Genomic DNA, 17,683 nt, shown 5'->3' with positions numbered 1-17,683 from the left:
GAACCAGGAGATGAAAGTTGCATAGCACATGCAAATTATATTCTTTTAACAGCTCTCACTAAAGTAATTGTTCATTCTATGGGGGCGGGGGGGGGAAGAGAACCAGCAATTTAATAACAACATCTTTAGTTTACCTGAGAGGATATCCTGTCACTTTAGCAGTCCCAGTAGATATATAGCAGCTGCCTATTCTACTAAAGATGGTTTTAAAAACATCCTCGTATGTTTCACCTGATTCTCCTTTGAGTGCTATAAACACACATTTTCCTGGTTAGTTTTCCTCTTCATCATTACACTGTGAAATGACAAACACCTTTAAGCTAGACATTAAAAATATATGCTCCCAAAAAAAGTATGTGCAGGTTTATAAAGCAACTGAAAAGAGAGCTGTTAACCCTCAACAATTATTACACACATGTGGATGCACACAGGCAGAAGAAAACACATGAATAAAGATGGTGAAAAAACATAATGAGAAACTGAGAAAAAGAAAGGCTAGCAGTGATGGTTAGAGAAAAAGTGATTATAGCATTTATTTGTGCCAGAAGGAGACAGAACAGCAACCATTCAAGACATGAGAGAAAGTTATTTAGGAGAAACGATAAACTGGCTCTTCTGACTCAAAAAAACAGGTTAGTGACAAGTTAACTGATATATAAAAGCATTATTTGTTCAGAGCAAAACAATAAACCTGTGCCACCTAATTCCAATTGGTTTACAGATCAATTCTTTAAAAAAAATTATCTTCTGACATTATAATCTTTGCAAAACTCCCCATTTGGCTAGTCACCAGAATGTAATATTGGACCCAACCTTGGAACCCACGTTTCTAAACCTACCAAGACTGACACTAGCTTTGTGTCCAGTCTTCCAGGCATAGTCCCAAAGCCCAGCCTCTTGTGCTGGTACACTTCCATGTGCTGAAGAAACCTGCAGTAGTAGGTACACTTATATTTTTACTGTGCTAGCGCCGTCCAAAATGGTGCAGGTATGTCTGGCTAAACTGAAAGTAACAGCCCCTGCTCCCCTGTAGACATAGTCCATGAGTCTAGCTGTCTTCTCCCCTTCTTCCATGTTGCCTGGGTGCCAGCTAGAGGAACACAGGAGTGTACCAGAGCATGTCTCCCCCTGCTCTCAGTTCTGTTGCTCAAAGTAAGAGCAGACCGCTGGAGACAGGAGCAGCAACTGCAAGAAAAGTCTTCAGGAGGAGGAGGAGCCAAATTCTGCATAGGAGTTGGGAGGGGACAGACCATAATCAGTGCAGCCAAAAATCTTCAGAAGAGATACCTACCCGAACTCTGAAAAACCTCTATTGAGCATGTCAAACAGATTTTAATGGGTCTTCTAGACTGCTCAAATTTTAGCAACCTTTCACAGGGCTGATAAGAGGTACACCCATGACACAAAGTCTAGCACCTCCAAAATCTCAAGCCCCCACTGCTGGAGGAACTGGAGCTTCTCAACAAAACAGATGATTTTTTTTTCCTAACATGGACAGAACACCATATTTTCTCCTAGGCTGATTCATAGAACTGTTTTAGTTTAAGCTTGCAAACAAACTTGAGGCAGACCCACAGCCTGTTTAAAAGGATCACATCCAGACACCCAGAAAAATGATAGGCGAGTACAATGTCCTGCTTTACTAGGCCAAAAAGGACCTTAAAAAGTGACCTGCAAAGACAGAATGTAAATTCCAAGACACTCTATATTAGTATGAGCTTAAATATATGTATCCCCAAAGCCATTAGAAAAAATAAAAGCCTGGTCACTAGTATGACCACAGTGTGACCAAATTAAGCAGCTAAATAGCAGTGGCCAGATTTTCAGAGGAGCTCTGCACCCTACTGACTTCCAGTCAATGGGAAGTGCTGTTGCTCAGCATTTCTTACCATCTAATCCCTTCTTTGGGATTGGGGTAGGCATGTTTGAAATTTGTGACAAAAGCTTTTGTGTGATAAAGTACTAAATGCACCTCTTTGGTATTGTGTACGCTCACAGAGTTTGGCTTACGCAAACATGAATAGCTGCATGCCTCAGCATTGCCTTATACTTCCCCCATGTGGAAGCTTCAGGCGCTAACCAAAACATTCCTAGTTCACCTTAACATAGTTATGTTTGAAGGGGACTGCATTAACGCAAAGCAGGTACCTTTAGTTCACACCCACAGCCTCCTCCCATGAGAGTTACAGGGCAGAAATTGGTGCACAATATTATTCAGACCTCCATAGTCCAAACTGCAAGACAGTGCAATCATCGCCTCAAACTCCTAGGGAAACGCAGAACACATTGGTAAAGTTACTGGAATTTGGTACTTAATCTTTGCTAGGGTCACTGCTGATATTCTGTCTGTCTCGCTCACTGAAAAGGACAGCATCTGGTTAGGTTCACACACAAATACTGGAAAGGGCCTTTAAAAGTGTAGATCATAACAATAATGGAAATATGGGATGCAGAAGTTGATGAATGTTATAGGACAAGATTTTAAGGAGGATTTGTTTTGTTTGTTTTTTTAAACACACAAAGATAATTAAAGCAAAAATGCCCAACTTCATCTGCAGGTATAGACAGACAAATATTATGTGCATGCACTTTTTAAGAGAACCTAAGGAAGTTAGTTGCTGAACTTCAATTAAATGTTTATGGACTTGGGCACATTGGACTTCTTTAAAAATGCCACAGATGTAGTCTATTGTTTGCACATTAAGTGACAAGAGAAAACTACACAAGCAAAGACATATGTATGCAAACGGCTACCTGGCCACATAAATACAATACACATATGCATATGCATTCACAAGTAAGCTATTTTGAAAAATGTTACCTCACAGATCTTCGATATTTTATAGACAGAAATGAGGATACTGGCGTCAAAAAGTATTTACACCTAGATTTTATGTATTTACTTTCTATATAGAAGCTACTCCAGTCTCTGTGAAAACACATTTGTTTCAAGGGAAGGTCAGGACTCTAACAGGTTTGATTTTCTGTCAATAGGGCCTGATGAAAATATTGCAGTGATGTTACTGCTACCTCTAAAACAACATATTCCAAATAAAAAGGCAATGTATATTTTCCCTGATATTGCCAAAGAAAACCCATGTTGTGAAAATAAAAGCTAAGTGATAACACCAAATAATCTCTTATGACTTTGACAATGGTTAAATATTTTTTGGACTTTAAGACTGAGGGTGCAATGGCTAATAGAAAGCAGAAAAATGTAGTACTACACAATCACTTTAGGAATAGATAAATAATGTAAAAGGTCACATGAAAAAATTTCAATAAATATGCTGAACTCAAATGACACCAATCCTCTAGCAAAACCATAAACATCCTTATTCTATTTTGATTTTAAAATTCTTTCTATTTGGAGCCAATTAAGCAGAGGAGGAGACAAATATAGAACTAGCCACTAGCAATTGAACAACAAAATGTTTATTGTTTACATATGCTTAAAATAAACCCTAAACAACAAAAGCTATTATGCAAGTGCTGGTGTAAATAGTGCTTTGTTGGCAGGAGTATGGGAGCTGAAGGAGTGGTGCAGGCAAAGAGGGACAGTGCACAGACCCATATGTCCCTGCCTCCCTCTCCCAGAGCCACATTGCTGCATTGGCACCTTCCAGGAATGATGCTGGGCTGAGGCAAACAGGGAGCCTGGCCCAACTTCACTGAGCTGCTGGTGGTAAGTGCTGTCCAGCAGGAGGCCGCACACCAAATCCAAGTCCCTTCCTGTACAGAGCACCCCAAAGCGCCTCCTGTACACCAAACCCCTGTCCTCACTCCTCAATCAGAGCCAAAACCCAAACCTCCTCCTGCACCTCAACCCCCTGCCTCCATCCTGAGCCCCGCCCATGCCAGCACCATACCCCCACAACCCTCCTGCACCTCAAGCCACAGCCCTGAGCCCCTCACAAAATACCCCTGCCATAGTCCTGAAACCCCTCCTGGAGCCAGAACCCCATCCACCCTCCTGGATCACCCCACCCCACCCCCCCAGCCCAGTGAAAGGGAGGGAGGAAACGGGAAAGGAGTAAATGGGGCTGGCCCTTGGGGAAGAGCTGCTCTCAAATTCTGAAAGTTCTTGAGCCCAAAAAGTTGGGAGACCATTCATCTAGATATTTGCGACCATACCCTTTTCGTAAGTGGGGAAATCCCATGTGCACATCTCATATTGTGTTCTTGGACTATCAATTATTTGCCTCACTGGATATCTGAGTGAACGAGTATTTGATTTGCACATACAGTCCCAGTAACTGCCTGCCTTAATGAAGTACGCAGCTGTGCAGAAGCCCGAGTTTGTCTTTTGGAAAATTAGAACCTTCATAGGCTGGGTCTACACTCACCCCCAACTTTGAAGTGGGCACGGTAATCAGGGCCAGGGGAGATTACTAATGAAGTGCTGCAGTGAATACACAGCACTTCGTTAAGCTAATTCTCCCCCGCGGCAACTTTAAAGCATCAAACTTCAAAGTGCCAGCATGCGTGTAGCCGAAGTCCCTTTACTCCTACACGCATGCCAGCACTTTGAAGTTTGATGCTGCAAAGTTGCCACCAGGGAGAATTAGCCTATTCACTGCAGCACTTTATTAGTAATCTCTCACTGGCCCTGATTACCACACGCAGTGTAGACAGCCATAGAGTTCTAAGCTGCTCAGCCCCAATCCATTTGTCCCAAAATGTGGATTGAACTGTGACAGGAAGTTTAAAATTTGTGACCATAAATAAACACAATCGTTTCCTATCAGCATGTTAAGTATTCTTTATGTATTAGCTTTGTGTTTATACATATTTAGCCTATTCCAATAAAAACCACAATGAAGTTATCAAACAATCAACTGTTATCCTAAGACAGACAAAGCAAAGGAGGAAGACCAGTTTTCTCCAATGATGTCCAACCATATCACAGCACGAAATCACAGCATCACATAATATTAGGGCCAGTTCAGCATATACAGGTTGAACCTCTCATCTGGCACCCTGAAGACCTGACCAGTGCCGAACAAGAGAATTTGCCAGACAACAGAAAGTCAGCACATTACCAACACTTCCACTGCTTACTGGGCTCTTAGAAAACATTTAGGAAATTACAGCACAGAACACTGAGAGCCTGGAGTGATGGCTGTAAACAAACTTTATGGGACCAAGTGTACCGTGGTCACATCCATGAGAACTGGTCATCCAGCTGATTAAAATCACGCCAGATTAATCCACAACCTCTCATCCGACAAACTCTATGCAGAGGTTCATCCCAGGCAAAATGCTCACAATTTTAATAAACTTCTAAAAGTCAATGGGAATATGAATTACACCTGATCAAAAGCCTTTGTAGAGTCAGGCCCTAGCAGAGAGATAATGAAACAACAACAACAAAAACAAACCCTCACTTTTCAATAGGAGGTTTAAAGCTAATGTCCTATACTCTGCTAAGTGACAATATGTAACAATCCACACACTGTGCATTTTATTCACTATCATATGATTAATTAATTGTTTCCCATACAGGGTGGCAGGATATACTCAACACATTTTCAGTTGCATTATCTTCAATGGATTTATACTAATTTACAATGGATACAGTTTACAACATATGTTGTGTAAGTTAAGTAGCATACAGGATTTTAAAGTGCCAAAAACTATTATATATAGGAGAATCCCAGTTATCCAACCTTCAATTAACCTATGCGCCTTTTTATCCGACATGCTCTACATGCCACCTAAATTACAGTTTTGCAGCAGCCAGCCCAGAAAGCTGGCCCGCAGCAGGTGGTCCCTCTTCACCAGCCCTGGACAGTTTACCAATAAACAAATTGCCCTTCTCTGGAGCAATGCACCTAAGTGGTTTTACGAAGTACAGCAGAACCCCCATTATCTGACCTTTAGGGTTATCCAACCATCCTTCAGTCCTGTTTCGGTTAGATAAATGGGGTTCTACCATATAAAATTTTCTTACTGATTTTTTTTAAATTTCCCAGCAGATCAAAATAATTTGTTCTTACAGAACAAAACAGGAATATTGTAACACTTGTGTCCTAATATTTTTTTCAACTACTAGGTCCACTTCAACTAAAAATAAGTGCTACCTTTTGAGGTGACAAAATCCTCTGCCTGAACTTCTCAATTGTATCTTGACCTGCAGCAGTCCATGCACTGGCAAATGCTTCTGCTTTGTCTTGATCAAGGTGAATGCTCTCCAGCTGCTGTTTCAGAATAGCTGGTTTCAGATTATGATAGACTGCCTATATAGCAGAAAAAAAAAGTGAAATTCACTTTGGTACATGCAATTTCAGTACTAAACTAAGAAAAGCACTTTAAGCATAAAGTTACATTTTAAGCACACGCTAAGCACTTTTTGAAATAGGGATGCTCTGCTCTACACATGTCAAAATGCTTTTTTTCAGTCTAAAACGAAGTACTCTATTAATGCAAAACCAAAGCATGCATTACATAATTATGATGATGCTCAGAGCCTCCTGAAGCCAGCTGACAAAGGATCCACTATACTGTATTTTGCATCAGGCCTGACACACTCATTGCACTCAACATACTGTTGACATGTTATCTAAAGGGCGTCATAAGAGTTCTCTTATGTAAACTGCAGGTAGCAGAGATGTGCAGGTAACAAAAAATGTGGTATAAATACATGTTGTAGACAAAGTTGGGTATGTGATGGCAATACAATCTTAAAACGTATTTGGGAGGCAGTGCATGAATCCAATTTGCCCTAAACAAAGGAATGTGTATTTACCCATCTGACTTGCTTAATTTCAGGCAGAGGACAACAGAAGTATAATTCCATTTAAGCCATGGAGCTAACAATCAGGCAAGAAGAAAGTGTAGTAATAACACTTAACAGACAGAATGTGCGTCTTATGAAGCCTTCCTGGCTCTTGAAGCAGACAAAAAACAAACATTGGGTAATATAAGGAGAGCAAAAACAAAGACCACACTTTCGAAAAGAACAATTTTAACATTTAGTTTAGAGATGCAGATTGGCCAAATGAAGGAAAAAGTAAGATTGAACCCAACTGCAGGGCCAAGCCTACACATTGTTATTCACAAAAGTAGTCTAATGTAAATGAGATTACCCGTGTGAACAAAGATTGCTTACAGACTGTAGAGGTGTTAGATGATAGATATCTTAAATAATAAAACTATTGCAGAAAAACTTTGTACAATATTATGACAGATTTACCTAAACCATCATTGGAGAGTATACGTTTCTCAGATTTGCAAGTGGGTTTTATTTTGCTGTTTAAATAATAAAGGCACCATACATCTATACATATAGTGGCTTACATGTTTGGCCAACCAGAACACCAAATGCAAAAGTAGCTGAGATTACCAAAGAAAAAAGCTCAAACTGATAGGACATGCCCCAGGAAGTTGGGGAACAGGGCTCCTAAGACTAGCTCCGGCACAAATCCAATATTCTTGATATATAGCACCTTACTCCATGGGTTATCCCATGGACTTCAGCAGAAACAGGATTGTATCTGAGAAGCTTTATTCTACTCAGTGAGAGTGACAGGATCACAAGCTGGTGGTCTGAGATGTGTTGATAAGCACAGGATACACACTGAGGGCAAGCTTCTACCCCTTCTACTCACATTAAGTAGAACCTGGCTCCTGAAGTGCAACACTGACTTCAGTGAGACTCCTTGCCAAGTAAGATGCCCTGAAACATGAGTATAGAAGGCAGAATAGATCCATGAATAAATAAATTGCTACTGCCCTGGAAATAAGATCATGGGAGAGATGATCAAATACTGACTATGTAATACAGCATGGAAAGAAGGGAGGTCACCTAAGGAATGGACAAGATCTGTGCTAGTGACCATATACAAGAAAGGAAGCATGTTGGAGTGCAAGAACTACAGAACGATTGCCCTAACAAGTCATCTAGCCAAGGTGTTGATGACAATACTGACGGAGAGACTGAGACTGCAGATAGAAGAACAGCCGGCAGATGAGCAAGAGGGATTTAGGAAACATAGAAGTACATACAGCAGATATTGGCACCAAGATTGATAGTGGAGAAAACCTGACGAAAGAACAAAACCATCTGCAATTGCTTCGTCAGTTTTCAGGAAGCATTTGACAATATACATCAGAAAGTGACTTGGGCAGTGTTGGAGTCGTATGGAATGGATAGCAGACCGATACGGTTGTTGAAGGACAGCAACAACAATACGGAGGCAGTGATGAGAACATGCAGAGAGCTGGGAAGTTGGTTTAGAATGAGCAGAGGTATGAGACAAGGAGATCTGATATTGCTGAGCATCTTCATGACACCCCTAGAGAGAGCGATGGACAAGACCAAGGAAGAGGTAAAAGGGATATCAGTGCACAGGATGAGAATTAACAACTTGAGGTTCACAGATGATATGGTTGTCATTGAGGAAGATAAAGAGAAGCTAATGAGAACGGTGCAGGTGCTAAAAGAGGAAGGCAAGCAGTATGGATCAATTATGAACAATTGACAAAACTAAAACAGTGGTATTTGGAGGTAAGGAAATAGGAAGGAAGTTCAGTGTAGGTGGAATCAAATTAGAGAACTTCTATCTTCCCTAAACCCTGCTTGCTTGTCCACTAGAAGTTCATGTATTTGGGGAGCAACATAACGTATGATCTAGACTGTAAGAAGGAAATAGTGATTAGAATAGCAAGAGCAAGTTTGATGGATAAGATCTGGAAAAGCAAAGCAATTAGCTAAGGAACCAAGCTGACCATCTTGAAAATGTGTATTCAGCAGCATGTTGTATGGACGTGAGATGGGGTGATAATGAAAGATTCGAAGAGAAGGATACTAGTGTTCGAGAGGAGTAGTTATAGAAAGAGCCTGAGAAGAGGATGGATGCAGAATTATATAGGAAGATACAGCTGAAAGAGAACCTATTGCAGAAGGTCATACAATGGAAGCTACAGTTATTCGGGCATATCTGCAGAAGGAATGATGAACAAAAAAAAAAAAATCAAGACCTTGGTATTCAGCATAATGGATGGTTCTAATAGGAGAGGACGACCCCATGGAGAATGGGTAGATGTTTTAGTAGACTGGTGCAGAGCTAGTCTATAGAAACTAGGACACTGCACACTAGACAGGGGAAGATAGAAGGAAATAGTGAGGGAGGCATCGGACACCAATGGGTGCTGAGCCCATGGTTGTTGATGAGGATGATGGCTATATATGTTTTCAAGAAGTATCTATTTCGATTTGCTCTGCATAATATTTTTTCTACCTAATAAGCATTTTGTTTCAAAGATTTAACAGCTCACACTGATAAAAATCATACCTGTTCCAAAATAAATGATATAGTTTCAAGGACTAGATGAAGATCTTGCTTCTCCACTGAAAATGCAGCTTGAAGTTTTTCTTCCTCCTCTTCACTAAAACTGCTCTCAGCCTGAAGTAGAAAAATAGGTTTACTCCTGGTATTCCATCCACCATCCACAATTAATTCTCCAAAAGGCAAGATCTGTTAGAATACCAGAATGGGTATTTTTTTAAAAAAATAGAGAGGATAAATAAACCTCGTCAGAGGATACATGTCTCACAATACCAATGTCCTGACACAAATCCATTGACTACTCACTGTACATAAAAATATGCTTGAAACTACTACACAAAAAATTCACCTTTTGGCCATACTTTGTGATACAGTTTGTGTGAAAAAGTCACATCTTTACACTTCATACAAGACAGCAATAACTATGTAACGCACCCTGGCTGGAGGGAAAAATAAAAGCACCAAAATAAGACGAGGTTCTAGTGCAGTTATTTAGGCTCCTCTTGGTTGGCAATGGACTCTTCTCTAGTTTGAGTCTCTTCTAAAAGGTGATAATAATAATAATAATAATAATAGTAATAAAGGTCTAATCTGGGAAATTTAGAAAGCCACATACAAAAAGTCAAAAATCTATAACATGTCACATTAAGGTCTCTAAATGAAAATTCCTACTGAACTAAGGGAATGTATGTTTATACACAAGGTAAATATTGTCATCTTTTAAAATACAATGTTCTGTGTTTTAGACAAACAGCATAGTCAGGCCAACTAGTAATCCACTAACAACACAAGTACGGAAAAAAGGCAGTTGAGTTGTCAGAGCCAAAATGATATAACTATAAGGTGACCTAGATGGCCAAAGCATTTATATTTCTAAAATAAGGGTCTCAAACGCACAGCCTGCATGCCAGGCTTGGCCAGAGCAGTTGTGCAATCCAGCCCGAGAAGATCGGAGAAGAGAAGGGGGCACTGTCTTGTACATTCCCATCCCATGACCCCGCCCCTTTCTGCCACTGCCCTGCCCCTCCCCCCATGGCACCCCATCCAGCAGGGACACTGGATACAGCAATTACCAAAGGGGGCCTTGCATGAGGTAGCAGCAGTGGTCAGCACCTCTCCCCGCTGCATTTCCCACAGTGGCAGGAGCCACAGGCAAGTGGAGCAAGTGCACTGACTGAGTGTGCTCTGCTTCCCTGAAGCTCCTATTTCCACAGGAAGTGGGGGGGAGAGGAACCCAGCTGTTGCTGTAGCCACTCACCAGGCCTTCCCCATAATCTCAGAGGCTGCATTCCTAGGAGCCGAGTGTCTGTGGCAGGAAGGAGCAAGGCTTGGGAGGACAGGAATGGACAGGCCCCGACAGCAACCTGGCAACTCCAAGGCCAGATAGTGCAACTCCTCCAGCTAGGCATGGCCCTCTGGCCATGAATTTGAGAGCCATGCTCTAAAATACAAAAACTAAAATGTTCATTTAATCTCTGCATGAAGTGCTGTTTTAGCCACAATGGCCCCAGGATATTAAAGAGAGAATGTGGGTGAAGTAACAGTTTTCACTGAAACAACTCCCATTGGCATGAGAGAGAGAGACAAGCTTTCAAGTTTACACAACTTTTCTTTGGTCCTGAAGAATAGTTCTGCATGAGCTTGAAAGTTCACCCCAGTTTAATCTTTAGCTTTTGGAAAGACGCATGCAGTATTAAGCATCTTGACTAACACAAGGATGTTTATTTAAAAATTTCCACCAATTCAGTGTTACCTAAAGTTAGACACTCACTCATTCAAATCCAGTGCAGGTCAACAGTCACAAATGCTATACCATAGTCATTTAGCAGCTTAAGTGAAATTAAGTTAATAGTAGATAGCTTCATAAATAAGTCACTTACTATTACCAGACCCTTCTTAGCAATTTTAGCAGGGGGAAAAAAATAACAATCAAATCAACCCTCACAAAAACATATGATCCCACTAGAGCACAGCTGGGACAACAAAAATAAATTTTTCTCCCCACCCAGGCTGTCCCTGTTCTATGTCTAGAAGTCTTCAATTTCTAGTACTTTCAGTTTGGCACCTTCTACAATTTTAAATTAAAAAAAATTAAAAAAATACAAGCTGGCTTCCATCAGAACACTGATACAACAGGAATCAGTTTGAAACAAATAAGCAAATATAGACCCATGCATTTGAAGGGTAACACTAAATTTACTGTTCTTCTATTATGTATTTTGCTCTTCTGTTCTTTTACAACCAAAAGTAGTAGTAGTCAACGTTTTCCATTTTACGGTGAGCACAAATGCAGGTTGTGAATAGAACCAAGGCTGCTCAACCTGACCCATCTAGATCTATCCATTCCTAGCATCAAAAGAAATATTTCATAAGTCAAAATAAATAAATCCAAACAAATGCCGTTTTATCGGAAGTTAACATTTTTCTCTAGCTTCCAAGTGGAGCAGTCTTCTGATTACTTAGTGGCAGAAAGTCAGTCAAACCCCAGAATATAACAAAAGTGACCATTACTGACTATTCTAATTTCATTGTTCAAACTGTGAGAAAAGAAATGCAGGCGGTCAGCATAAGTGGTGAATAATTATGGGGTTGATTCTCACCTCTTACTTCCCAAGAGCAGAAGAAGGGAGAGCCAGCTTCACCCTCCCTTCCAAACCAATGGAAGCCCCTCTGTGGAAACACCACAACGGTCCCATTCCAGAAATTAACAAGAAGGCAGAGTCAAGGGGACAGCAGAACCGACATTCACTCAAACTCATCATACAATCCTTTGAAACCTACTGCAGACTCCTCAATATTTTGCGAGGCAGAGGACTGGGTGGGAGAGAGTCTTCATGCCTCTGGTATATTTCTCAAGATTAATGTTTTACACTGCTGGCCTTTACTTTACAGGGATCAAAGTAGGATATGTACAATACGAAAGTAACTTGTGCCTCCCAATGGAAGAATTCCAAGGAAAGAGTTTTATTACACAGTATTTGCACCTCCTATGCAAAGTTAGCATGCACAGAGGAAACCACAAAAGCAGATTTTTAAAAATGCTTTCAGTTTTAATAATCCTGAATACTAACAAAGTTAAAAATACATTGCCTTTAAATACGATATGAAACAGATATTCCCTTTGAAAATACACTGCATTGACATCTCATTTAAAAAGTTATGAAATATTGTCAAGCAGCTAGAGTCACAATTGCTTCAAAATTCTTGCACACCAGAGGACAAATATGCTGATACTGTGGTAAGGCTAACCTTGTTCCTAGGCCCCAGGCCTCTACTCAGTCCACTGGCCCCATTGCAAGGACACCATTGCCCCTCTTGGGACAGGATGGTGGCCCGGGGGAAACCCTAGCCTCGTCCACTTTTTCTGGGTTCTGGCCCAGGGACCCTGTGCGGCTGCTACTGGTGGGGAAGGGCTCCCCTCACCCTGGACACCGCAGCTCTTCTCCTTGGGCCACTTCCCAGATGATCCCCCACCTTACTTTCTCCATGCAGTGACACCAGCACGTTCCCCCCTCCTGGATCGTCTCCCCCTGGGCGATCAATCCATTCTGACTTCACATTGAATCTCAGGGCTGCCTGAACCAGGGGCCTAGACCCTCACTGCTGAGAACTCCTCCCCTCCTCTGCTGCTCCTCTTCCTTCTCTTCACTGGCCTCCTATGCTCTCTTCAATCACCTCTCCCTCCTCTGAGCAAAGGGTTTTTTAAAGGCAGCCTTAAGTGGGACCAGCTGGCCCCAGCTGACCTAGGGCAGCCTCCTCCCCAGCTGCTCTGACTCTGTTTGTCTGTCAGTTCAATACAGCCCTGCTTTTCCATCTTGTACTCCCTCCCCTGGCCTTACCCTGTCATAATACACATGCCAAACAAAACACATGACAATCTCCATTATGCAGAATAGGATAAAAACAATCATGATATCTTTTGCAATAAAAAGCAGATGAGCTTCTGCAGATTATTAACTTTTGAGTCATATCACATTCCATAATGGCCATTTGTTCATGAGTTGGTAGATGTCCCGGGTTTCATCCATGACATTGTACAGCATCTGTAAACAGTGACATGGCTTACACATGAAGGACTGGAGCTAAATGACATTTTACAGGATTTTAGACATAATCTATGGATTTGTAAATTATCATTTGTAGCAATTGCACCCTTCACTGGATTTTACAAGTCTTGTGTGCCCAGACTTTCCTTTATACTTCTACCAAACAAAGAATCTGTGTCCTTAGATCTGCAGATTTTATCTTGCATAGTGAACAAATCAAATCACAAAAAAAACACACAATTTATTTCCCCACCACAAAAAGTGCTTTTACTTTCCTGCAACAGAAGTATGATTGTAAGTGGCAATCAGAACAAGATGTACTTCTGTGGAGAAAAATGGGTGTACTTTTCCTGTTACTTGAAATTATTTGTATTTTAAATATGCAAGACAAGTCCTTAAGATTTAAGAAACAGTATTTTACAACAGGAATTTTAAAAGCATAAAACACATCAGTATGACATGCATTACAGAATTTAAAAAGGTACTGAAAGGTGAGGAGTAAGTACTTATTGTAATTATACTATACAAACCTTTAGATGAAGCTTTTGAAGGATGCGGGAGAGCAAGCGAGGAAATTTGCCTGTGTCTATCATGTTAATGAGTAACACTGCTTTTTTGATGCTATATAAAATGAAAGAGACCAGGTAAGTTTCCTAACTTAAAGATATTGTCTTTACACAGTGTACTGCATTTTTTCCACTGTGTAACACACCTGCAAGCATGCTGGCTCTAACTGGTTTCTAATCCAAAAGAATTTGGATTAAACAGATTTTCTTGATGCATTAAACACCATTTATAAAAATTTACAGCAAGAATTACAGCACCAGTGTCCAAGTAAGGATCAAAACAGGAATAGTCCAACCCTCCAACTAAAGGGGCAGAGCTGACAACCTGGTTGCCTCAGCTCAGCCAGCTGTGCGATACGGACAGGGTCATGCTTGTCCATTTCTGAGACAGCCACATGCTGGAAATCTACAGGGGGCAGTACTGACACACTGAGGAGACAGGCTCAGTGACCCCCAACATCCTGAGAAACTGGGGTCTCAACCCAGGGGTCCTACAGTTCGAGGGAGCTGGTGCCCAGACAATCCAGGAGCACTGGGAAGTGCGGGGGTGGGTGTCCCTCACTGGGGGAGTCCCAGGCACACTAGGGTGTTTGGGGAGGGAAGCCCCAGCCTGGAGATGCCTGACACACACAAGTGTCCCTGGGTTTGAGGTGTCCCAGCCCGGCGGCCCCTGGCGCACTGAGGAACTGGAGGTCCCAGCCCGCGCCTCAGGCTGGGGCCGGGCTCGGGTGGCGCCGCTCTGCCGGACAGTCGGTACCTGCTGCTCTCGGGGATGATGGGAGCCGCCATCCTGCCCGCCGCCTGGTTCCGCCGGCAGTCACCGGCAAAGGGCCGGAGGGGCGGAGCGGACGGGAGCCCGGCAGGCTCAGCCGCCCCGCCCCCGCGTGGGCGGTGCTAGCAGGGGGCGGCCCCTGCCGGCGTCGCTCCCTCCTGGGCCCCTCCCACCGCGCTGGGCTGGGCTTGGCGGGGGTTTCCCTAGGCCGCTCTCCCGCAAGGGGGCGCCCAGCGGCTCAAGGGGCGGGCTTGGCTGGCTGCTAACGGAGCCTGGGAGCAGAAAAAAATTGACCCAGGAGTTTTAACAGTCCCAAGGAAATCTGGTACTCAAACAGCTAAGCGCTGTTCTTCAGGCTGGGCAACGTAGCCCCTCCAGCCCCTCAACACAGAAACTGACAGTACAAAGGGAAATTGACAACGTGGGTTTTCATGGACCTCTCCTGTGGGGGAAATTAAAACAAAACAGCCTCAACCCCTATATTTTACAACTGGATTTGTAACATTCTTTACACCGATGTCATTTAAAGCCTTGTTTAGATTAGGATTTAGAAGTGGAGAACTAATATCTTCTATCTAAATATACTTGGAAAGATGAGGCTCTGCACTAAACTATTCAGTGAGCCAGCTCCCTGCACAGGACTCAATGTCTTGTCTATGTTACACTTTTCCAATGGGTTAGTTAACTAACCTATTTTAACACATCTTTCATTCCACTTTAGTTACAACCAAATTTGCTGCCGCCAGTGTCAGAGTGAAAGCGTGTCTGCCATATTTGAAATCCTGCCATTCAAAAACAAACAAAAAAATCAGTGCTCTTAAGGAGACAACTTTGAGGACACAAGAGGACAGAAAGACATCATTCTTTTCCAGCATTTAATAGTTTATCAAGACCATAAGTTGCTAAAAAATTAGTTGCTCTAGGCCTACTACTGTAAAGTGAATCGACTCTGGTGAGGAACTTTAATTCACCTACAAATATATGACCAGGATCCTAGGCATAGAGTGAGTTTTGAGAATTATAGCTAATGGACATTGGGCTTCTAAATCCCTTGAACAGCTTTTTACATCTCAGTCTCCATGACTACTTATGCCTTACCCTTCTCAGGGTATTCTCAGAATCAGAATATTATCAGAATCATATATTCTGCTATATTTTAATCTGTGAGGCACATGTACCAATAGAGCCTTAAATACTGTTTTCATACAATTTGCACAGAAATGTTTTGCAGCCTGTTCTTATAACTCTACTTTTCAGTTAGAATTCATATAGGAATTTCCTTTATAGTTTCTAATTTTGAAAAACTCCTACAGAAGACAGCAGTAATAAAGAGTGCTTTGATAGGGTTACCATATCAAAAAGGGTACACCCCTGAGAGGGAGTGTGTCATTATCTACCAACTCACATTATATTAATGTGTTACTGTATAACCAGTACATTAATACAATCTGAGTTGATAGATACTGATACAGATACATTCCCTCTCAGAGTTGTCCTCTTTTTTGAAAGGTCAAATGTAGTAACCCTGCTTCAAAAATGGCCATAGTTTAATCTCTGTTTTCAGCTCCTGAGCATATTTTGGATCTGTTCTTCCATAGTTTGTTCTCCGTGTTGTCATTGTATTTTCCTGTCCCCTTGTTTATCTTTCATCACTTGTCCTCCTTTGCGTTTTTCCTTATTTCTAATACATACCCTTGAATCCCTTAGCTTAAACACTATGGCTATGGTTGCACTGCAGCAATCTGTCGAAAAAAGTCACTGTCAGAGGAGACTTCCTGACAAAACTTATGTCAACAGAGTGCAGTCACACTCAAAAGCTAATCAGCAGAGTGCTCCACTCTGTCCACAGAATTGCCAGAATACCTGCCTGCGCTCTCAACAAAACAGGCACCCAGAAGCACAGCAGACAGGGCTGCCCATTGTTCTGGATGTCCTGTCTGTGTAGAGAAGGCACCCACCCTCCACCCCATCCAGAGCGTCCCCACAGCTTTTTGTTAACAGAATCTGTCAAAGGCACAGTGTTCTGCATTATGGCTCGGGTGACCACATTGCCCTATGACAAATATGGGACACCAGCATCCAGGGGTGGGGATGGGGCTGCTATCCCATGTCAGGGCTCCTTGGCGATGGGGGATGCTGCTCCAAGGTGAGGAACCAGGAATGGGGACTCTGCAGACTCCAGTGCGGGGATGAAAGGAAGTGGTGTTCCAAAGCCTCCTGGCAGAGGTGGGGGCGGCAGGAGCTGCCTCCCTGAAGCATGAGAGGCTGGGGAATAAGTCAGCTGCCGTGGGGGCGGGGAGCTCCTTGGCAGCAGGAGCAGCCTCCCCTAAGTGTAGGGAACCAGGGAACAAGGCAGGCACCCTGTGGTGGAGTTCACTGGCAGCAGGAACTGCCACCGTGGGGCAGTTGCCCCACAGAACAGCTCGCCTGCGGCAGGAACTGCTGCCACACAGTGCGGAGCTCCAGGGAACAGGGCAGCCACCCAGTGAAGGAGCTCCCTGGCAGGAGAGGCTGCCACCCTAAAACATGGTGCCAGAGACCAGGAGTCCCACAAAATATGGGCAATCCGCCCATTTTCTTAAAAAAGTAAGGACGCCTGTGAGACAGCTTAAGTAAGGGACTGTTCTGGGAAAAATGGGACCGACGGTCACCCTCCTCATGTCTGAGCGGCAGAATGCTTCCAGTGAAAGTGCTAAGTTTTGTTGACAAACTGTTGACAAAACACACATTACGTGTAGACATTCCACCAGTTTTGTCGACAAAACCAGCATTTTGTTGGCCAAACTCACTACTATGTCTCCCTATACCTCCAAATGTACACACCTGAATTTATTGAGCTCCTTAAAAATTGTTCCCAAGACACCATTTGTACAATGCTCCTGACCCTACAGATTGACTCTGTAATCATCCTGCTACTAAATAAAAATAAAATGTTTCATATTAACTTTCTCCTTCTTCAAATAATTATGTAAATATAGTTGATGCAGAATAATCCAACAAACTATAAAA

General features: G+C 42.5%; 1 protein-coding gene across 1 annotated transcript in view; it reads right to left on the bottom strand.

Moving 5' to 3' along the window:
* The window catches only part of COMMD10 (COMM domain containing 10), a 146,234-nt gene extending 131,464 nt beyond the window's left edge, over positions 1–14,770 (bottom strand). Inside the window, exons 1-4 of the mRNA XM_074994118.1 lie at positions 14,660–14,770; positions 13,867–13,957; positions 9,297–9,407; positions 6,084–6,239 (exon numbers count right to left, since the gene is read on the bottom strand). Coding sequence (XP_074850219.1) covers positions 6,084–6,239; positions 9,297–9,407; positions 13,867–13,957; positions 14,660–14,691 — 390 coding nt within the window. The 5' untranslated portion in view covers positions 14,692–14,770. The remainder of the gene's footprint in view (positions 1–6,083; positions 6,240–9,296; positions 9,408–13,866; positions 13,958–14,659) is intronic.
* Positions 14,771–17,683: the final 2,913 nt, after the last annotated feature.

The sequence above is a fragment of the Carettochelys insculpta genome, chromosome 5, assembly GCF_033958435.1.
Source record: "Carettochelys insculpta isolate YL-2023 chromosome 5, ASM3395843v1, whole genome shotgun sequence".
Classification (NCBI taxonomy): Eukaryota; Metazoa; Chordata; order Testudines; family Carettochelyidae; genus Carettochelys; species Carettochelys insculpta.
This window is presented reverse-complemented; position numbering and strand designations above follow the sequence as displayed.